This window comes from Pteronotus mesoamericanus, unplaced genomic scaffold (genome assembly GCF_021234165.1).
Source record: "Pteronotus mesoamericanus isolate MK-2021 breed Mesoamerican mustached bat unplaced genomic scaffold, CSHL_Meso_final contig_94, whole genome shotgun sequence".
Taxonomy (NCBI): domain Eukaryota; kingdom Metazoa; phylum Chordata; class Mammalia; order Chiroptera; family Mormoopidae; genus Pteronotus; species Pteronotus mesoamericanus.
In genome coordinates this window covers 51,870,019-51,893,168 of record NW_026555285.1, presented here as the reverse complement: position 1 = coordinate 51,893,168, position 23,150 = coordinate 51,870,019, and the positions used below count along the sequence as shown (strand labels likewise).

Here is a 23,150-nt window from a genome sequence, read left to right as displayed (position 1 = left end):
AAGCAATGAGAGAGGAGGAAACCCCTTTTTAGCAAGTGTTAGCTCGGAGCCTTCTCTGTTGTATCCTCCGAGGTTCCAGCAAATACAGAATTATACCAGTTACAACTACATACTAGACCATTCAGTGCCACTCCGATTTCTCCCAGCAACCCAGAGCAAACTTAAAAACCTCGAAGAAGGTATTACTGAGTATATAAGGCATACCACAAATAAATATTTCGTTTGAGACTATGACATTTTAATGACTTCTGAAGGGTCTGCTTAGTTTTTACAACGTGGCTGTCGTTTGTCTTGAATGTAAACAAAAAATCATGCGAAACCTCTAGAAATGTGACCGATAAGAATTCACACTCATCGAAAGATTGAACAATTAAAGAAAAGTTTCTTCGGAGCAAAAGCCAATAAAAACAGCACATCTACATGCTGCATCATTTTGAAATGGACCTAAAGAATAGCTAATAAACTTCAGTTTACTTTCCTATTTGAAAGGCGTTAACTTCTTTCGTGGAAGTGACTCTAGGCACCTGACAGAGTCCTGCTTTCAAAGGCAGGGATCTGATGGCCTGGCCCGGTGGCTCCGGTGGTTGGAGCGCCCTCCTGAGAGGCCAAGGCTGTGGGTTCGATCCCTGGTCAGGGCACATGGGAGAAGCAACCCATGAATGAGTGGAACAGCTAACCGATGCTTCTCTCCCTCCCTCTTTCCCTGCCTTCCTCTCTAAACGTCAATTAAAATTAAAGCCAATTAAAATTTCTTTTAAAAGGCAGAGATCTGGCACAGAAAGACCTCGCTGCATCGCGCAGCCCCGCCCAGCGGGAAAAGGAGGGCTTGCAGACACGCAGGTCCGGGCCGGCCCCTCCCCCTGGCCGGGTCCCAGCAGGCCTTCGCTCTCCCAGAGATTAAAGCTGCCTGTGTCGGCGCCGGCGTCGCCTCCCAGTCTGGTGACAGCTTCCCAAGGGCTGGGGTCTCTCCCTGGCGCTCATGCCGCTAGCAATCAGCTCTGCTGCCAGGAACGCCCGCCCCTCCACGCAGACGTGTCTGTGCCATCTCTCAACGCCGGTACGTGGGCCTTGCCGTCCGGCGTAGGGCACTGAGAGTTTCTTGCCCTGGTTTAACGCCAGGCTGATGGTCCATAATGACGTTGCCTAAAACCCTGAGCTCACTGGTCGTCTTTCAGCAAAAACATGTGCTCCTTCTACGTGGGACGAAGCGCCTCCAGCTTTTCTCGTGTTGAGTATCCCACGGGCACATCCGGAATAGAGCCCCGAAAGCCTCGGCCGTCACTGACGTTTCGTTTGCAGGAGCGAGGCGGCAGCTCCGCCCTGGAGGTCAGGGCGCTCGGTGCAGCTCCACTGTGCGCCAGGGAAGGGCCCGGGGCGGGTGGCGGGGGGGAAGGCAGGCACCCAACGGCGTAGTTGGCGGGCAGCACCGCACGTCCGGCTGAGGGGCAGGTTCGTTCAATGGCCCACTCAGCACGTCTCACACCGCGGGCTCGGGGCCCCCCGAGCGACCGGGTGTCCCCCGTGCTCCTCCTCCTCCTCCTCCTCCTCCGTGACCCGCACCCCCCTTCCCTCCTGTTGGACCCAGGCCCTGGCCTGGGGTCTGAGGCCGGGGCCTTGAGACTGAAAACAAGCCAACAAACAAGAAACTTGGCCAGATTCACGAAATGGCTTATTAACGAGGACCCAGGAAGCCGGGTGGCAATGGAGCTTCCTGCTTCCCTGCCTGGCACGACGCTGTCCTCTCACATCACCCGGGGCGAAAACACGGGGAGGCTGAGAACACTTAAAATGTCAGAGACTTAGAGAAAATGTTTGTGTCTCTTTAAATGTGAGAACGGTAGAATAGTTTATAGACCACACTGGTGACGTTTTTCTCCTGAAAAGAATTTTTTAGGAATAACGCGCGCTTTGGACGCGTGGTTCGCGCGTCTCTTCAACCGTGAGCGCGCTTTGCAGGAGGTTTCAAAGGGATTTTCGCAGCGGCTAATTCCATGTGTTGAGAGCGTGAAAGCTCTGCTAACAGCCTTTCCTGGTGCCGCGGGGATTTACGCTAATGCCAGGATGAGAGGCTGTTCTGGAGGAACGCAGAGAGTGCGCTGGGAGTTCTGTGCGGGGGGGCTTTTCTTAGGATGCTTCCCCGTCCGTCTCTCCGCTCATCTTGATGTTTGTGGAATACGTGCCCTGTGTCCCACCCTGGGCAGGTGCCGTGACCCAAGGTCAGCGCCCCTTTTCGGACGTGAGGGAGCTCCTTCGCCCTCAACGGGGTCTTCGCGTCCCCATGCGCTCGGCATGCAACACCCTCGGCTGTAAGCGCAGGGAGGGACACTTTAAACAAGAGCTACTGGCTGTGTCAACGCCTGCGAAGGCTGGGCACGCAGTCCTTTGGGGGTAACGACCCTGTCGTGTGCTGTTTTATCTATTCACTTACTTGTTTCTTTTTATCCTCATCCAAGGGCGCTTTTTTCACTGCTTTCAGAAAAACAGGAAGTGGGGGAGAGGGGAACATGGATGTGAGAGAGAAGGCTCGATCGGCCGTCTCCTGCACACGCACGGTCATGGACTCGAACCCAGGCACGTGCCCTGCCCGGGCATCAAACCAGACCTTCTGGTCCACGGACGACGCCCAACCCGCTGAGCCACACCGGCCGGGGCAACCATGTGCCATTTTCCAAGCATCACAAGGAGACGGACGAGTCCATCGAACTGTTTCTTTTCGCCCCCTCCCTCCTTTCTCACACGCGTCCCCTCGCTTCCTGCGCTCTGCTCACACGACACAGGTTCTTCCTGAGCTCCCGCTTCTCCTCCGAGCGCGTGAGGACAAGCACCTCTTTACGCTCAACCGCGACGCAGCCCCTCCTCCCCCTGGTCTCCAGGGCTATCGGGAAGCAGAGCTGACAGCGTGGAGGCAGTGGGGGACAAGGACCCTGCCCAGGAGACTCAGGCCACAGGCCCCGCCCTCGTCCCTCAGCAGCCTTCCGCCTCCCCCAGGAACACGGTATGGAGACGGAGTCACAAAGTCCCCCCAGCTCAGGAAATCGGCAGAGGAACGGGACCGGCACACCGTCCCCGCAGGCCGGCCCCCGCTGGGCGCGGCCCGTGTGCCCGCAGAACTAGGCGCCCCGCACCCGGGCCCGGCTGAGAAGGCACCGCACTCTGGCGCCAGCAGGCGCACCTTCAGGGCCACCGGGGCATGTGGCTCGCGAGTGGGGCCGGGCAGGGATGCCCGCGGCCTCTCGTCACCCTGAGCGGGCGGCGTGATGCAGGGCACTCGCTGGCTGAACCACCGGACATGGGAGTGCTATCTATACACGTCCTTCTTTTTGGTGTTTGCGAGTCATGAAACAGAAATAACTGGAACACCTGCCTAAAATTGCTGCCGCGTAGCAGAGCGTCAGAGCAAGCGCGGAAGCTTGTCCAAAGCAACCCCCGAGTTTTCCTTGTCTCAACCAGGCGACCACGAAGCAGCCCTGACCCCGGTTCCTTGCCACGTCACAGAGCGACCGCGGGAGCCCCGCTGCGGGTCTGTGACGACAGGCGAGCGCGGCACTTACCACCGTCCTCCACGGTGAAGCGGAACACGTCGCCGGTGGCGTTGGACCCTTCTCTTAACACGTAGCATATTTTTATGTCATCGATGTCGGCTGGAAAATAACCAAAGAACAAGATGCTTGGTTACTCACTGGGCAAACCTGGGGACGCGGGAAACCTCTTGGCTGCTGCCACCCCCATCTCGTCCGGGGGAAGCAGGGCGACCTCAGGTCCCCTGTCTCGAGGCCCCTCGGTTTCCGCTTTCCCGGAGAAACCTGATGCCGCCCGTGCACGGAGGGCGAGGACCGGGTTATAATAATAGTCTGGTGCTGGCCCTCTGCACAGGGGCAGGTGCATGTTCTGGCGCCAGAGCAGCGGTCGCCTAAATATGGGACGGCAGCTCTGCGACAGCTGGAAGGCGAGGAATTCCGGGGCTTGGAAGGTTTCCTGGCTTCTGCAGGAGCCGCGCCCAAGGTCGCCCTGCAGGACCGGCCCCCGGAGTGAGCAGACGCCCTGCCCACCCCCGGCCCCGGCCCCGGCCCCCTGCTCACTTGCTCACCACTTGTAGTATAGCGGCTGTTTTTAAGCAGCCCAAATTATGAAAGAGAAAAAAAAATCAGAAAAAAACAAAACCCACTGGAACGGCTGTCCTGAATGAATGTCAGAGGGAACAGAGACTAAAACATCTACTGGCAGCTAAAACCTGTCCTCGCGGGGAGAAGGGACAGACACTCTCTCAGAAGGGCCCTCTCCGTGGCTTCCGATTTTAGCCGCGGCGCGCTGTGGCGCAGTTTGTTCCTGTCGCTGGCTAACGTGCCCGTGTAAAAACGGGATTCGTCCACTTTACCAGTTCTTCTCCTTAATGACACCACAATGGCAACAGAGAAGGCAACCACTCGGCTCTGCGACACTCAAAATAGCTGTCACCTGATCTGCGCCAAGCACAGCGAGGAGCTATTTCCAAGGCGGTGCAAGACCGCGATCGGAGCTCAGCTGGCTTTGGCCAGGCCGTGTGGCTGTGCTTTGTCTCCTGTGTGCGCTAGGGTTTTTGCATCCCTGAAGAGCTAAGGTCCTAAGCTCTGACGACGGTACTAAGTTCCTGCTATGAAGCCGAAAGGCATTACATGTAAGAAAGTGACTTGACAAAGGAGAGTCTCACATCATACAAGGCTCTGGAATCCACAAACTAGCCCACGGGGTGAAGTGCGCGCGTCGTCCGGCTCGCACAGGTGTGAGGGCGGCTTGCGGACAGCCAGACGCCCGAGGAGGGGCTGTGCGGCTGGACGGGGGGGGGCACCTTCTCGCTAACAGAGGCGCCTGCAGGGGAGGCGAGCCCAAGGTGCCTTGTCCGCCCTCAGCGGTCCCTTTCCAGCTGCGCTGCGACCTCCCCTGCGCCGGCCCCGCCGCCTTCCTAGCCCTCTGCTGGGCTCCCTTTCCTAGAAGACTGACGATTTCGGGACTATTTTTTCCCCATCTTCCCATAGGCCTTTGCTCGGGGTCTAATATTCTGCAGAGGCTCAAATATTCCTGAACTTTTTTGGTCTCTTTTATAGAGTAGTAATAAAAGTGCCCAGAGGCCTGCGTGCGATGCTTCCAAAGGACGCGGAGCGAAGGCCTGCCCCGGCCTCCACCTGTTTGCTCCTGCGACGCCTCGTTTTACAGCCTCAGTTTATCAGTAAGAAACGGAGGGACCTGTCCCCTGACCCCACAGCCCTGGCGTAAGGACCACGGTCTCCGGTCGCGTGGGGAAGACCTTTGCCCCACATCGCCGCTCCTTCTTTAATTTTAGAAGGAAATATCAAAGCCCTATTAATAAGAAAAGGATAAAAAACTGTTTAGGATGCTCGATCTCCGAAGGAAGTCTTTTTTGAAAAGACTTAGGAGATAGTTGCATTGAAATAAATCACGACTCCGAAAATGATTTTCAAGAACATTTTTGAAGAAAAGAGAAGATGAATGCAGTTATTTCACACCCGGGTGTCAATTCTCCTGCTAAGGTAGGGCCTGCAGCCACGATTAGTGGGAACAAACCCTCCTCATTTTCTTTATAATTCTGTTAATAAGCCATAGTTCAATAAGGGGACTTTACAAAACCTCTAGAAAGTAGAGACTTTGATCATGACGCTTATTCTACAGGTACCTCTAAAATTAACACAAACATTATAAATTATATGTACACACACAGACACACACACACACACACTCATTTCTTAAGGCACAGAAGTATAAGAAAAAGTAAAAACCTAGCAGCCAAAATGTCTCCTTGTTTACGTAAATATCTAACAATGAGACTTTTTTCCTAAATGTTAAATGTGCATCAACTATAGTTTCGTATGTCTGCACAACCGTTCATTCTGTGGGTTTAAAACAAAAGAATTCGAAGTCCATTCACATGCCTGAGACCACACCCTGCTTCAAACCCTGAGGGCATTTCTGAAAGTGTTTTATAAATGACCTTCCACAGGGAAAACGGTCCAGGTGCTTTAGATGAAGGACAGAGACCTGGAGCCGGGGGAGCAGGCGGCTTGGCAGCGAGGTCAAGGCTGAACTAAGTAGCTCCCCTCATCTGTCCAATTCTACCTTGTGAACGCTCCCTACTAATGACATTTAATACGTTTTAGAAATGGATTCATTTTTTTCTATCAGTCGTTTAGTCAATTAGTTTAGAAATAACCTCAGGCCACGTGTGCTGAGTTAACGGAGCCCAGTGCCTTGAAAATGCATTAAAACGTGGTTCAGCTCCTCCTGCGACAATGAGGCAAAAACACACAGGCAGCACGGCCCCCACCCGGAGCACCACCTGCCCTTCCCCCGCGGGCGGCAGGCCGGGGCGGGGGAGAGGGGCCGGCCGGACGGCGATGGCTGTTCTGCACCGAGCCTCGCCTGCCCGCATCTGCTCCTCTGTCGCCGCCCCGCAGGTGGCAGGCTGCGGGGGCCGGGCCGCGGCCGCTGCGCGTTGGAATGAACGCGCTGTGAGTGACGCCAGCGGTTGCCCTAGTCATTATCTGGGTTCCCTTTGGAATGCGACAATTTATTTCAAAAAAGAAATCTGAAAAATGTGCCTTCCCTTTTTTAACAACCAACCTGCCGTTCGTTCCTCTTCATGTACAAATCGCCAGAGAAGGCAGTCGCGGCGAGTCCACGGAAGACCCACAGAGCAACGGTGGCCACGAGGCAGCGCACTGGCCGGGCTCCACCCGGGAACCCCCTTCAGAAATCCCGAATGTTGGCACCCTTTTTCTGGCCAGAGATGTGATTTAAAAATACCATTTTCTACACCCTCCTGTGTATGGGGGCGGTAGGGGGCAAGAGGAACTTTATAGTTGTGAGTGGGCAAAACACAGGGATCATCGTTATACTGTTATTTATTTATTAAATATTGTATTACTTGCCTTCTTATTGCCGATCTTTCACATCCTTATTTTCTTTTAAGATTTTATTTATTTATTTTTACACAGAGAGGAAGGGAGGGAGAAAGAGAGGGAGAGAAATATCTAAGTGTGGTTGCCTCTCGTGCACCCCCGGCTGGGGACCTGGCCCACAGCCCAGGCCTGTGCCCGACTGGGAATCGAACCGGCGACCCTGTGGTTCACAGGCGCAGTCCACTGAGCCGCACCCGCCAGGGCTGCCTCCTTACTTATGACTTATCTCTTCGGTCGCGATGGCTGGTAATTTAACTGAAGGCGGAAGCGGGTACCGAGAGCCACCTTCGCTCCCCCCGCTCCACCCCCCCGCCCCCGGCTTCCTCTCCCCGTCTCCACTTGCCATGAAAAGACGCCAATCTGGGATTGCATCTCTGTCCTCAGAAAGCCTTCCCACAAAAGGGTCCTGCTGGTCTGCCGTGACATCGGCCCTCGGTGCTTTCCTGTCCCCGCAGGCCCTGGGACACACGCTGGCTTCCGGCCAAGAGTCCCGTGTGGGGCTGGCTGCCAGGCCCTAGCACGGAGGGGCCGCTCAGGCCAACCCTGCGCTTTGTGACGCCCCAGGGTCCTAGAGCTTTGCTTATCTGGGAGCTGAACACACTGCGGGGACAGAACCCCCCGAGGCCGCCCTGCGCCTCTGCCCACCGATCCCGCAGAGGGCGGACCCCGTTTCCATCCCGACGTGGTGGGATTTCCGGGAAAGCCCTCCACAGCCCTTTGTCGTGCAAGTTGCACGTTCTAGAGAGCAGGGCCCCGGCTCCCACGCCGGTGCACGGGTGGGCTGTGCAGAGGCCCCCGGCCCCCGCCCCCCACCCTCCCCGCTCGGGCCAGGACCGCAGACAAAACACTCCGCTCAGAAAGACGCCGCCACCTCGAGAAGGCAGACGGTGGCCGCTGCGACCGGCGTTGGTGACTGCGCTGGAAGCAGGGCGGAGCGGGGTTTCGGAGTGAAATCACCCCCTCCGTACGCTGCCCGCTGTACTAACAGGCCTCCGGGCTCTCAGGACCGAGGCGGAGACGAGCCGTGGCCTCAGGCATTCGCTCTTCTCGCACGTCCCGTCTCCGCACGCTCCCTGGTTCTCCATGTTTCATCGTTAACACACCCTGTACACCTAATTTTTATAAATCTAGATAGGGATTTACTCCTTCTGTCTTAGGACAGGTGTTGGTCGCGAAATATAAAAAAATGATAAAATCTGCAACGTACATCTTTTTCCTTTTAGTTACCAAGCTTCTACCAACGAAACCAGTACTAGAAAAATGCTCTCAAAAATTAAAGTGATATAAGCTTGGAGGCTCGACTGGAAAGATGTTCGATAATAATCAGAATCGTACGGGGAATTCACAGGGTTTCTTTAGACAGCGCGTCTCTCTGCGGGGCTGAACCGCGTCACGAGCTTCCTGCACAAAGCAGGCCGCTCCGAGGACGCACGGAGCCGGCCTGGAAAGCCGCCTAGACATTCGTTCGCCAAAGCCTGCCTCCCGCTGCCAAAACACGTCGACGGTCTCCGGTGAAGGCCACCGCAGCGGGACATGCGGCAAGAAAGGAGCGGCTCTCCCAGGAAAGAGAGTCTCTGGATTCTCCCCCGACCCCTTTCCCCCCGCCCGCCCCTTCTTTGGGCTTGAAGTGAGACCTCCTTCCTCAAGTTTTCTGGGACAGCCACATCCCCAGGAAACAAGACCCGGACTGCCTGCTGGTCACAGAGAAAGGGACGCGAGCCATACCTTGTGTGAACGCAGAGATGCTGTGGTTGCCCTGGCCCAGGTGCAGGAGGTGGCCGTGCCGAGGGGCCTCCGTCACGATGAACCGCAGAGAAGAATGCGGGCTGTCCCTGTCCTCCGCCTTCAGGATTTTGTTTGTGATCATGAATCCCAAGTGGCCGGTAGCCAGAGTGCGGAGTGTAGAGGCCCCTTTGTTCACGGCAATTTGGGGGACACTGTTGTCGACAGCTAAGACCTGGATCTTCATGACCTGGGGCTTCCTTGTTTCGAACACGGTGTCCGGGAAGACGTAGAAGTCTACGTGGGACCCGTCGGTCACCGTGAAGGAGAAGCTGTCTTCCCTCGACTCGCTGCCGTCGTGCCTGTAGCTGATTAAGTTGTCGTTGAGGTCTTGCTTGGTAAAAACCGCAGCGGGGCCGCTGTTGTTGAGGAGGAGCTGGCCGTGAATGGGCCTCTGGGCAACAACGAACCTCAGCAGCCGGTCGGGGGTGTCTCTGTCTTCCACAGTGAGCTCGAAGGGAGTGATCAGCTTGTGTTCCCCTTCGCTGACAACCAGGTCGTGGATGGTGACCACCGGCTTTTTGTTGTCCACATCGCTGATGGCGATACGGAAGGTCCGGAAGACAGGGTTACGCCCGTCGGTGACCTGAAACTCAAAGCTGTCCATCGTCACCTCGTCGTCGGCTGTGTGGACGTAGTAGATTTTGTTGCCCGCCAGCTGGAGCTGAGTGAACGACGTGATGGGCACCCCCGGATGATCTGTGCACCCTAAGAGGCCCCTCACGGGAGCCCTGGTGATGGTAAAAACCAGGTTTTCGTCAGGACTGTTCAAGTCACTGGTGCTTAGTAGGTCTGTGGTGAGGGTGACCTTCCCGCCTTCCCTCAAGGACACCCCCTTACTGATGACATCGGGGAAGACGACGTCCACGCTCCCAACGGAGACGTAAAAGTAGCGGTCGATGAGGGCGTTGGTTCCATCGGTCACGTCGAATTTAATCAGGTCCCGCGCGCTCTCCCGCCCGGAGTGGACGTATTGAAGTAGGTTTCTGTCCACGTCCTCCTGGGTGAAATTCATGCCCAGGGTGATATTTTCAAAGGCACCGGAAGGTGTTTGTCTCTGTAATACGCCATGCTCCGGCCCGTAGCGGATGATGTACACCAAGGCCCGGTCTTCAGAATCTAGATCGGTCGCCATTAATATTTTGTTGTTCACACTTTTGGTCTCCCCAATTTCGATCTCCAGCCCATTGTTAATGGCCATCCTAGGGGTCTCGTCGTCCACGGGAATGACCATGATGAGAACCGTCTTCTCCACGGTGTGCTTCCCGTCGCTTAGTCGAATCACGAAGCTGTCTTCCTGGGTCTCGGAGTCGTCATGCTCGTAGATGATGCTGGAACTGTCCGCGATCTGGTCCAAGGTGAAGCTCTCCACCAGCACCGTGCCGTTGATGAGCTGGTTCAGGACATGGCCGTGCGCCGGGAGCTGGGTGAGCGTGAACGTCAGCTCGTCTCGGGGCACGTCAGCATCGGCCGCATTGAGGATGGGCGTGTCGATGACCACGCTCATGCCTTCCATCACCACGAACTCTCTCATGAACAGCTCCGGCGGCTCGTCGTTGGCGGGGACGACCACAATGGGGAAAAAATGCCTGTCTGAGAAGTTAATGCCGTCCGAGCAACGGAACATGAACCTGTCTTCCACAGGCTCCACGCCTTTGTGGACGCTCTGGACGTAGTTGATGTGGCCCTGCCCGACATCTTTGAGGGTGAAGGCGCTCACGGCGACGCCTGCTCTCGACTTCTCGGAGCCTGGGGCGGGGGAGATGTTCTCCACGTAGCCGGACGTGGGCTGGACAACGATCGTGCACAGGATGTCGTCGTTCAGGGAATCCACGTCATTCGCACTTACGTGCCGCGAGGTGATGACGCTTTTGTCGCCTTCCGTCACTATAAACTGTTCGCCCAGAGAAATTTCCGGGGCCTGGCTGTCGATAGGAAGGATGGTCACCCACACGGTCACTCTTTGGATCGAACTGCCGCTGACTCTCCATTCGTGGGACGTGCCTGACAGACTCAGGTTAAAAGAGTCCTCTTTCGGCAACAGGCCTATCTCGCCGCTGGTGTGGGCGTAGACGACAGAGCCGTCCAGGATGTCCCGCTGGGTGAACTGCTCGGCCGGGGCGCCGCTGACCAGGATCTCCCCGTGGACGGGCGGGTCTTCCAAGAGGAACGTCAGCATCAGGTCCTCCGCGCCCGCCTCGGTGCCCCGGATCACGCCGGCAGTGATTTCCGTCACCCCGTTCTCCAGCACGTCCAGGTACGACCCCAGGGTGCCCGCAGGAAGGCTCGGCACGGGCGCCTCGTCGTCCCGGGGCCGGATTGTCACCCTGAGGGTGATGGGCACCACGTGGTGTCTGTCGCTGACCTCCAGGGAGCAGCTGTCGGCCAGCGACCCGTCCCCGTGGTGCTCGTAGGAGATGCGCCCCTGCTGGATGTCCTCCAGGCGGAAAGTCCCGCCGGCCGGCAGGACCTGCCCGGCCGCGCGCAGGTGGCCGTGCCGGGGCGCCTGGGTGAGCGTGAACGTGATGCGGGCCACCTCAGTGTCCGCGTCCGCCACACGCAGCTCGGACTCGCTCAGGACGTGGCGGCCGCCCTCCACGGTGGCGAAGCCGGTGTTGAGGACCTCCGGGGGCTGGTTGTCCTCGGGCTGCAGGTAGAGCGTGAAGGTGCCCGGGGCCGCGTTCCCCGCGCGGTCCTCCACCCGGAACTGGAACTGGGCCACGCGGGCGGCCACTCCCAGCTCCTGCTCTGGGGGCCGGTAGGCGATTTTATGGTGGTTGATCTGGGCTTGGGTGAAACGGGTCACCACGACGGAAGGGCTGTCGGTCAGGACCAGGGCGCCTAACGGGGCCGGGGGGCGGTTTTCGTCCGTGTCCGTGGGAGGCTGAGTCACCGTGTAGCGCAGCTCCCGGTCGTCGGTGTCCAGGTCGGTGTAGCGCAGCCACTTCTTCCGCAGAGGCGTGAGCTTGGACTCCTGCACCACCATCCGCAGGGGGCAGCCGCTGCCCAGCTCCGGCGGCAGCCGGTCCACGGGATGAACTCGGATCACGAACCTCTGCAGCCCCGAGCGGTTGGGGGGGTCGTGGTTGTCCTGCACCCGAAACGTGAACTGATCCGTCACCGGCCCGGGACTGTGGGGCCCCGCGTGCGCGTAGAACAGCCTCCCCTCGGCGATGTCCTGCTGACGCCACTCCGTCACCGTCGCCTCGTAGAAGGCGCCCCGTTTCCTCCAAGGGCTCCCGGTGAGCGGCTCGGCCTCGCGCGGAGGCTGCGTCTGGCGCAGGATCAGCTGCCCCGCGGCGGGCGGCGACTCCAGCACGAAGAGCAGCAGAGCGTCGTCGGAGTCCGCGTCGGTGGCGCTCAGCGCCGCGCGCCGCACAGGCGTGGTCTCGCCCTCCGCCAGCGTCAGCCCCGTGTTGGCGTTGAGGACCGGCGGCTGGTCGTCCACCGGCACCAAGGTGATGGGGAACAGGAACTGCACCTCGTGCCTGCGCCCGCCGTCCGCCATCCGCAGCACCAGGTTGTCGCTCAGGGAGCCGTCCTTGCCGTCGTGGTGGTAGACGACCTGCCCCGCCGCGAGCTGGGCCGCCGTGAAGGCCTTGGGCGCAGCGCTGTCGCTGGCGCCGCCCAGCAGGGCGAGGTGCCCGTGCCGGAGCCCGGCCACCACCTCCAGCTGCACGGCCTCCAGGTCGTCCTCGTCGCTGACGACCAAGTTCTGCGGCCCGCTGCCCGCGGGCCCGGTGAGCGGCCGGGACTGGCCTTCGTAGAGCACGAGGCCCGTGTTGCGGGTGACCACGGGCGCCAGCGTGTTCATGGGCTTCACCACCACCATGAAGGCGAAGGGATCCGAGGCGGCCCCTTCGGGGTCCACCACCTCCAGCTCAAACTCGAAGACCCGCTCCTGGTCGGAGTCCTCGGAGGGCGGCTGGTAGGCGATCTTCAGGAGGCGCAGGTCCCTCTGGGTGAAGGAGGAGAGGGGCAGGCTGCGGTCGTCGGTGCTCACCAGGTAGCCCTGGCCGGGCTGGAGCGCCGAGGTGACGTTGAAGATCAGCAGGTCCGGCGGCGACTCGGCGTCCTCGGCCGCCAGCATGTCTGGGGTCAGCGCGGTCAGGACAAACTGAGCCACCTCCATCATCATCATGGCCACGAAGCTGGGCTTGGGCGCCGTGTTCTCGGCCCCTCCGCGGATCCTCACCAGCACCTGGAAGTGCTCTCGCTTCAAAGCCGGGCTGCCTGCGGGGGCGCCTCGCGCGCGCAGCTCCACCACCATAGGCACCCAGTCTCGGTTCGGGGAGCGGCTGGGCGCCGTGTGGCGGTAGCGCACGCCTAGCTCCTGGAAAGCTCGGCAGTCCATCAGGAGGGGCTCCCGCGCGCCCCCCTCGCGGGCGGGCCCTGCGCCCTGCGGGTAGTGCAGCAGCTCCCCGTAGCGGGGCAGCGTCCCCACACCGGACAGCACGCCCACGCGACACTCCTCCGTCTCGGGCTGGTAGGCGAACTCCAGGCTCCGCGCGTCCAGGGCGTTGCTGGTGCCCAGGAGCTGCTCCACGACCAGGGGCAAGTTCCGAGTCACCACCTCCAGCTGCGAGAAGACCACCTCCACCTCCAGCACCAGCGGCAGCACCGCCGTCCCTCCGCGCGCGTCGTAGCGCAGCTGCAGCGGGACGCGGTCTCGCGACGGGCTGCGCGCGCCCAGGTGCGAGTAGCTCACCTCCCGAGGGCCGAAGTCGCACGGGAAGCGCTTGGGATGCAGGCGGCCGGGCCGCTGGGCCAGAGCGTCGTTGTCCAGCACGGTCACCGCGCAGCGGTCCCCCGGCTGCACTTGCAGCACTAGGTCGTGCAGGGGGTCCAGCCAGACCTCGCGGCCGAAGGGCACCCGGAGTCCGCGGTTCGCCATTACTATAGCCTCCTCGGCGGGGACCCCGGCCACCCCCGGGAGATCCGAGGACAGCGACGCTTGGCCGGGGGCACCGGGCTGTGCCGGGGCGCGGCTTACCAGTGACAGGAGCAGCGGCAGCAGCAGCACCCGCCGGGGCGGCGGCGGGGGCGGGGGCACCGGCTGCAAACGGGCGGGGCTGGCACCCCGGCGCGCGCGGGAGGCGCCCCCGGGAGTCCCGGGGGCGTGCATGGTGCAGGTGTTGCTGCTCGGACAGGTAAGCCCGGGAGCGCGCGGTCAGTCCCCGGGAGGCAGCAACAGACCCCCTCCGGAAAAAAGTGCCAGGGCTCCGTGCGCAGCCTGCGGGGACCTGCTGCGGCCGAGGCGGGGCCCGAAGGACGGGCCAGGCGCGCGGCCGGGCGGGACTGGACCTCGCCGGGAGGACGACGGGCCCTCCCGGCCTCGCGCGGCTCCCTGGCGCGAACCGAGCCGCTCCACTCCTCCTCCCCGGGGCTCGAGACGGAGCCTGAGCTTTGAGGGAAATCCCTCCCCTGGCACCCCCTTACTCCGAGGCAGCCAATCGCCGGTCTGGGGAGGAGGCCCCGCGCCGCGCGTTGGACAGCGATTCCTGCCAATCAGCTGCTGCGGCCGGAGGCGGGGCCAGAGCGGGCAGGGCGGCTGAGAGACGACTCCCCCGGTTGCCCCGCGAGCTAGGGGAAGGGCGGCCCGGGGCAGCCCGCCCACCTTGCCTCGCGCTCCGCCTGGGCCGCCCGCTGGGCGGGATCCACCTCTCCAGCTGCCTGCAGCCCCGGATCGCCCACCTTAGCTCCCACCCCCACACGCAGGGGAATCCGGCGCAGGGGTGGTCCTTTCTCCCCGAAGCTGGCAGACCCGAGAGCAAAGTTCTGTGCCACGCCCCTGGGGCTCCAGCCGAAACCCAGAGCAGTCTGCGGTTTGGGGGGACACTCTGCAGCATATCTGCAAAAGAAGGGCACCTGAACATAAAAGCCAAAGCAGACCGAGCCCCCTCCCTACCTCCATGCCCCGCTGCGGTCTGCGCGTAAGTTAAAATAGACCCAGTGCTTGAGTTGGCGAGCTTTCAGCAAGCGCCTCCTCTGCAAACGGAGCTCCCGGAGTGCAAGTCAGAGAGGACGCGGAGCGCGCGAGAAAGGCAGCCTGCCTGCGGGGACGTGTCAGGGAACGCAGCCCCGGGCTCTCCCAAAGCCGGCGCTGCTGTGGCTGTCGGGAGCGGCGTCCCGGCTGTCTTCGCCACAATTAGACCGAGTGCAGGCTCAGCCCGCCTGTCAGCGCCCCGGTTCTTGGCACGCCCGAGAGTCGACAAACACCCGGAGGGCGACCTGCAGTAGGTGCGCTCCGCCGGCGCCCGCCGGTGTGGAAGCCGGAGCTCGAGCGCCCCCTGCCCCGCTGCGTCTGCCGGGCTCCGGACGCGCGCGGGCTCTTGCCCGGGCAGTTTTCTGCCTGCCTCCTCCGCTCGGCCCCCCGGATGCTCACAAGGAAAACTCAGCCATTTTCAGATTAGCTCTTCGAGCAGCCTGACTTAGAATAATAATAATAATAATAGCCAGAGTGTTTCATTGTGGAGAATGTTCTTGTCTCTCCACAAGTAATGGTCGGATGGTTAATCGGAGTACAGAATCAAAATAGTGGCCATCCCTTCCTTTTTCCTGATGAAAGATATTTTCCAAATCTGAACCATGGGAAAGAAAGGAGCGTAAGGAACTGTTGTGCCCCTTTACATTTTGGTCTAAATGGGAGGGGTTCGAGTCTGCGCCAGGAAGCCGTGTGCGCCCTGGGAGTCGAGATGGAAAGTTCTGAAATTTTTCCGAGAGAGAGAGAAAGGGAGGGGGTGCGAGGGAGGGAGAGAGAGACGTTTAAAAAAATAAGCACTCATCCAAACAAATAACATTGAGTTCATTGAATTATACTGAGTTTATCCTACATATTTTGTACTTTGCAGAAGCTTTTAACTCCCCTTACAAGTGAGGGACACATTTCACAATTTAGCACAAAAATGGACATTTGGGAACATAGAAGGTTTGTGGCCAGTACTTTCAACATACGCGAGAGTCCCCGTCTAACGTCCCCAGTTTCCCGTTGGCTTTGGCATCGCTGTTTTATAATTTATTAGGCTTAGTTCCTGTTGCACACAGAACTCACATTGCAGTGACCAGGGAAAAATCCGTTCTTGCCTTTTCACAAGCAAAACAACCAGGAAGAGGCTGCGTGAGCCAGAACATCCCGTCAGAAGACGTTCTTTATCCGCCACACTTCAGAGTCTCCTTGTGTGTTTTGATTGATGAGGATCAGATGAAAGCCAGGGGGTCTCCCCCAGGCGTTTTTGCTCTGGGGTGTTCTGCCCAGAACCACCGCCCACCCCACCCCGGCTGCTTCCCAAGTGGCTCGCGGCCTTTCCTCTCCCCTTTTTCTTGAAGCCCAGCTCCGTCTGACTCACAAACAGCGATAAATAGGAGCAGCGTTTGAAGGACAGTCAGATGCCCGAAGGGCAGAGTTCAGTATTTTGTTTCATGGTAAGAAGAATAGAGGCTCACATTTAGTTTTAAGGAAATCAATAAAGTACATATTTTTTAAACTTTAATTGCCCTGCCTTGATGGAAGGGATAGAGTGATTGTTAGGATTTATTTTTTCTTTAGGGGGAGGGGGAGGTAAATATCTTAGTTATTTTTTTTTTAACTACATAGAAGGTAACACATACTGTTATTTGCTTACCTATAGGTTGCATTATGATTATTGAAAAATAATGGTTAAATTCTCATCTGAAAGTATTATTGAGGATGGTGATCTCTCTTTTGGATAAATACCTCAATGTTAAAAGTTTCAATCCTTAAATCAGTAAGGAAATATTTGACAGCCAGCATTCTCAATATCATAAGGGATGCAGTAAGTTGGAAAGACTTACTATGTTTTTAAGTCTCAGCTTAAATCTTCAGGTTTTATTTTCTTAAGCCTTTTAACACTTCCTGAGTATCCTTGGGGCAAAATAGCCTTTAAAATGAGTTCTTGAATTTGTTTAGCATATGAAAAGCACACCAACACCTCTCCTCCAGTCAGCTTGAAGCTAAAGCTTTTATTTATTTAGTTTCTTTTTGGGTGGGGTACTTTTTTTAAGATGTGGGGAGGGCAGCGGCGAGGAGAGACAGCCGGATGGGGAGCGCCAGTCGCAGAGGGCAGGCGGGGCCTCTGACCTCAGCTGCGCACCAGAGAGCTTGTTTCCTAAAATAAAGGAAGAATGCGATGAATTTAAGATACTCAGAAGCTGAAAGGCAGGCCAGGGACTCTGAAGTCAGGCTGGAGCTAGAGCCACGTCCCGTGAAACGTGGACCGGTCCAGGGTTGCTCCGGGCTTAGTTCGCGTGTCTTGGTTGGTAAGGCGCGGGGAGGGGAGTCCGCCTCACAGGCGCCTTGAAAACACTTGCAGAGCAGTGATCGGAGCTTGGCACGAGGCATCCCTGCGAGTCCTCAACAGAACCTTATTCCCTGAAGCCTCACGCCCATGCCGCCTCGAAGCGCCACGCTCGCTGGTCTCGGAGCGGAAGGGCCAAGAGCTGGGTTCCGGCCTGGGCTCGACACCCACCAGCTGGGGACCGGCAGCGACTCGGTTTTGCTACTGCAATGTCCTTCCCGTGAGCCCCAGCCTCGGACCACGGCAGCCCGTTCCCCGCCTCCCTGTCTGGGCCTGGTGTTTGGTGCCAGGAAGCCCGACACGCGGATGACCCGGCTCTGTGCCAGCCTCGTGCTCTGCGGTCAGAGGCGGTCGCTCCCGCCCTGGCCGGAAAGACAGCCCTGTCCGTAAACACCGTGCCACTGACATGGGGCCAGAGCTCAGGTGCAGGGACCAGCTGCTCCTTTTTAAAGGCACGGAACAGCATCTGCGTTCATTGATTTGGGCAGCTTACGTACAATGTCGCAAGAAAGCAATGTTTTTAACCAAGGAAATGAAAGACCTAGAAATATATAATAAAACTAAATTCACTGTGACGCTAGGTGAACTTTCTAGATGGATCTATTATTAAGGGATACACGTAGCAGCACAAACACCTAGATCTTCCAGCAGAGCTTTGTCCCAATGGGCTTTGATGGTGAGAAAGAAGAGAGGATCCTGAACTAGCAGTCAGGGCTTTTGTTTTCGTTTTTAAAACATATTTATTGCTTTGAAAAAGAGGGTGGGGAGAGGGAAAGAGAGGCGTCTGTGTGAGAGAGAAGTATCCACTGGTTGCCTCCCTTCGTACACGCCCAGACCAGACACCAAACCTGAGACCCATGAAGCCTAGGTACGTGCCCTGACCGGGGAGCGGACCTCCAGCCTTCGGGGCGCAGGACGACGCCCACCCGGCGGACCCAGCCGACCGAGCCCGTCGTGTTGAAGCTTGTTTTCCCACTTGCCTGCCCGGGGCGAGGGCATGTCACTGTCTGCACCCCTACAAATGTGACCGGGAAAGGGGAGAAAAGAGGAAAATATTGCCTTGACCTTCATGAAGTTACCGAAAGAAATGAGGTACAGTGTAGGTGTATTTACGTGTGTATATATTCGAAGTGGAAACGAAGACAGGCCACTGTTCCCCAATACCTTTCTGTGTCTGTAAGGACTTGGGGATCTACCAGACACAGCTAGGCAGTGCCATATTTAAATGTGTGCTGAGTGACGATGACATACTCTAATATTTTTTGGTTCCCCTCATCTAGTTTTCTGGACTTATTTTGCCGTCTTTTATTAGCAAAAGACTGAAATGTTTGATTATGATTATAATAAATAATCTATTCATTATATCCCTTACTTAGTTGAGTTTTTCAGTCTTGCTTGTCTTTCCCATCTTTCTAGTTGCTTCGTTTCGGGTTAAAATCTCACGTCCCTTTTCCTTTTCTTTGTAGGAAAAAAAAAAATCTCCCTCCAGAGCAAGACTTGTTCAAACGGCGCCCGCGGCTCTCTCTGCGTATGGCCCACAGGCATGCGTGCACTGTCCTGCCAGATCAGACGGCGACCCTGCCGGTCCCCCGGACCGCGACCCCGCCCTCCTCCTCCTCGGGGCCATCCTATGGGAGAGGGTCCGTCTGCAGAACGTTTCCCACGGCTGCCTGTCTTTCCGTCGCGGCCACCTTCTGAGTCCAGGTCACAACTATGTATCCCCGAGGCGTCTTCCAAACCTGGCCCCGCTGCGGTGGCGTCTGCCGCCCTGTGCTTTGCTCTAGAGGTAAAAAGAAAAAAACCAGCCATCTGTCACCAGCATTCTGATACAATCTCCTCTGGCTTCTCATTGCTGAGCCCTCAGAAGCGCTCTCTTCCTCCTTCCCTGCCAGGCCCCGCGTTGCCTTGGGATGGAACGGCGGTCTCACTTCTACGCCTTTGTTCATGGGACATGTTGCCTGGCCGGGTGCGGCCACACGCCTCCCCCACGGCCTGGTGCTCCCTACCCGCCCGTGGGCAGCAGCCCGGCATTCAGGGCCTAGAAGCACCTTCCGGACAGCTGGTGGCAGCGCCCCAGTTTCAAAGGCCAGTGAACCGCCTGGAGGAGTCCGAGGCCCGAGCCTGAAGCCTGAACGGAACTGCGACCGACCGACCGCCGCTGGGACCGCAGGCCGCGCCCACACCCCCCACCTACCCCGCCCCCGCCCTGGAGCCCGCACTCCAGCGCGTTGGTGACCTGCTCGCCCCGGGGCGGCTCTGCCCCTGCCGGCCCCTCTGCGGTGCCCTCCCTGGCCCTCCGGCCGGCCGCTCCCTCTGGCGGCCACTGTCCCTGGCTGCATCCTGGGGATCTCGGGTCCTTCCCGGGGGCGAAGGCACCGGAGCCCATGCCTGCCTGGTCCCGCTTCGTCCTTCCCCAGGACCGTCCCTCCCAACAGCTCCCCCGGGCCCCCGGCGGCTTTGCTGGTGGCCAGGCCTGCTAGTCGCGTCCTCAGCAGCAAACCCAGGGGCCACCTTGGGCTGAATCAGAGGAAAAAGAAGGGGAACGCACCACAGGGCTGCCCTGATCCCTGGGAGGCTGGTTCCCGAAGGTTCTGGAACAGGAGCCTGAGCCACGGAGCCTGGGCTCCCTGGCCAGAGCTCTGCTTGGGGACCGTATGGAGGGCCACCCGCGCCCCCCGGCCCTGGGCTGTCACTGCGGCTGCTGTGACCCTCTCCCCGTCACCATGAATTCAAATGTCCGGGCAGGACCGATTGCCCAGGCTCAGCTCGCGGCCCCGCCCTGGCTGCCGGGCCAGGGGAGCGGGTGTCCGGCCTCCCCGGCCGCCTGGTGCTCAGCGGCCGCCCTACCGCCTCCAGAGCCGCCCGGGGCCAGCGCTGGTCGCTGCCCAGCCCCCTGGAATACGTTGCAATATCGCCATTTTATATTTGTGAAAAGTGATACGCAGCGGGTTCAGGGATTTTTTCCCCCATTTTCATGAAATTATTGACCCAACCAGTATTAAACCCATTAGCTGAAAAGAAATCAAATGAATTAGAATTCCAGGAGTGCAGTTTGCTCTTTCTTTTACATTCTGAAATATTGTTTTTCCCCCTGGTAAGGGTATTGGGGAACCCTTCGGACTTCGTTCTTACGGCGCGTGGCTGCGCTCGGGGGAGCGGGGAGCGGCTGATGGCAGCCGTGTCTCCTGGCGGCTTGGACGGAGGGAAGCGCCGAACACAGGCCCTCGGGAGCCTGCTGGGCCCGCGCAGGTCCGCCGGGTGGAGGAGAGAGGAAGCGGGGAGGAGGAGAAGGTGGCCGCAGAGGCCTGGGCTGGGCTGGGCTGGCCGGACTCATCCGGCCTAGGGTTCAGCCCCGGAGCCCGCACTTGACACCTTTGGAAGCAGTTTTCCCAAATACTTGGCTGGGCCACGCTAGGCTCTCGTGTGAAAGCCGCTGATCCTGGGCATTCATATCCGTGGATTTTCCACCTGTAAGTCTTCAAACAAAACTCAGAAGGAAGTGGAATTTAAACACGGTTACACAAGAGACCACCGCCCGGCTGACCCAGACAACCGAAACAAAGAACAAATAAGGGAGAAACCTTCTTTTCTTGGTGGCATTTACATTTTAAAAAGTAAATTATGTGATGACTTCTGCCAGTTTCTCACAGCAACTCTACTTTTTGGCTTTTATTAACAGGCCTCTATCGAAGTACCTATTAGAAGTACCTATTATGGTGTCTTTGGGATCTACAATGAGATTTAACAAAAGCTCTTTCTTCTTTTAATTATGCAGCTCAACGAATGTCTTTTGGCACATTCGTACTTATTCTTCCTACTATCTCAAGATTCCTGCATGTTGATATTTGTCTGGCTCTGTGTTTGACTACAGCCTTTCCAGTGTGGGTGGATGTTTTTTGTAAAAATACACAGCCAAGCTAGATGAGCTTTAACTCAGAAAAAAAAAAAAAAATGCACAGTTTACTTTCTATTACCTGCAGTCAACCATGGTCTGGAAACGTGAAATGGAAAATTCCAGATGTGGACCATTCATCAGCTTTAGACTGCGCGCCCTCCAGAACAGCATGAGGGAACCTTGCGCGTGCTTCTCTGTCCTGCCTGCGGCCTGAACATCTCTTCGTCGAGAGGGAGAGAGCGAGAGAGAGAGAGAGAGAGAACACCATACTCAGCATAGCTTTCACTACAACACAGTGTTAAAATGGTTCTATTTTATTATTAGTTGTTAACTTCGTACTGTGCTTAATGCCTAACTTAAAAGTTAAACTTTCGTGTCGGAATTACAGGTGTGTGTGGTTAGGAGCAAAAGTGTAGTACGTACGGTAGACTTTTATCGTCGGCAGTTTCGGGAGGAGAACCCAGCGCTCGCCTCGTATAGAGGGTGCGGCTGGTGCCTGGCGCCGAACCCCAAGGTGCGCCCGCCTCCCAGCTGCTGTGACCGGGGACTGAGACCCACTCACGCCCTTCCCCTTCTCTAGGAATTGCCTTCAGAAAACGAGAAGCGCCCTCACTACGACGGGCTAAGGCCCCCTCCGCCCAACCACCGCCAGACCACGGCCGCCGCCAAGGCCAGTCCGGCTGCGGCGAGGCCGGCGGGCTCCGTGTCGCCGGTCACGCCTCGGCGCTTTGCTGAGGAGCCGCACTGCCGCCAGGCGCTGGTGGCGACCACGCCCTCGGACAGGGGATGTTCCCTGCACGGTCCTGCTTCTGCCCCTTCCAACCTCACGAGAGCCCGTCCGCAGCAGGCGGCTGGGAGGACAGTCGCCAGCGCAGCCTCGCTCCCACGGAGCCGCGCCCAGCCCACGGGGTCGGCGGCCGCTCGGGCGCTGGCCTACGGCGTCAAGCTCTGCCAGTGGCCTGGCGATACCTTGGCGACTCCGTAACGGGCATTTCTTCGGGTTCCGCGTGATGGTGGTGGCAATCCGACGCCCTGTGCCCGGAGGCGCTATCGCCTCTGAATCGCTTCCTCCCCCACGAACCCGTTCTCTTCCTCTGTGGAACCGGAAAAGGACCGCAGTCAAATGTACCTTCCGGTACTTTTGGGAAGCTCTGCCCGCGCCTCACCGACAATCACAGCCTCTTCGGGAAGCGTCGTCTCCTCGCCTTTGCTGCCGGTGTTCCCCGGGAGACCTCTGATCCTCCGGTGACAGTGTGATTGCGCTTTGTAACCATCGGTCCGCCCATCCGCCCTTCCGCCCACCAGTCTGTGCGTTCATCCACCCCCGCCCCGCCCCCGCTGCGTGCACACATTTGTGCAGCAAATGCCATGAGCATATTTTCTTGTCAGACTTGGGGAATGCACGGTAACAAAGAGAGACTCAGGCTTTGCCCCCCCCGCCCCCCCGAACTCCGTTGTCCAGCGGTGAGCACTTCTAAGAAGACAGACCGTCCGTGGCAACGTAGACGGGCAAAGGATGACGCGATGACCCGCCAACCTAAGAAACAAAACGCCCAGGACCGAGCGCACCGTTCGCCGTGGAAAGGGAGGGCCGAGCTGCTCAGGCGCCCCGCTCCGAGCGCAGCAGGCTGGTGGCCTTTTGCGGGGTTCAGGGGCAGAGGCGAGTTCAGAGCCCGGCTGCCTTTCGGGCGGGTGGCCGGGCGGACGGATGGTCGCGCGAGACTGCGCGAGACTGCGCTCGGCGGTTGGCTCGCAGCGGCGGGTGCAGAGCGCTGGGTCTCCCGTGGCCTCATTCCCGATGGGTGAGGCGCTGTCACCGGTTGGTCAGTTTGCAAGCACGTGTTCCCTGAGCTAAGCTGTCATTGGTTAAGACAATTTTAAAGTTTTGGTGGCTACTTACTACCCTGGCTATAGAACGATCGGTCTTTTCCTTGAAAGAGAGAATGTAAAAAAAAATTCTAATGAGATCCACCCCATGGCGGGTTATATAAACACCCCGCGGTAACCCCTGGCTGGGATTGGTAGGGGCTCCGGAAGGCTTTGGAGGGGAAGCAGCACGTGGAACCCGGGGTGACGGAGAGAGGGGGGAGCCCCAGGAGCCCCAGGTCACCCCGGAGCTCGGCCCCGTGCATCCCTGGGCTGGAGTCTCGGGGGTGCATCTGTTTTGAGGCTTGTTTCCAATATTTACCTACCACAGAAGGCGAAAAA

At 58.3% G+C, this 23,150-nt stretch overlaps 1 protein-coding gene across 1 annotated transcript in view; it reads right to left on the bottom strand.

The window, feature by feature from the left end:
- FREM2 (FRAS1 related extracellular matrix 2) overlaps positions 1–13,857 on the bottom strand; it is a 95,698-nt gene extending 81,841 nt beyond the window's left edge. The window contains 2 exon segments of the mRNA XM_054586577.1: positions 3,552–3,641; positions 8,676–13,857. Of these exon segments, the coding sequence (XP_054442552.1) occupies positions 3,552–3,641; positions 8,676–13,857 (5,272 nt within the window).
- Between the last annotated feature and the right edge of the window lie 9,293 nt (positions 13,858–23,150).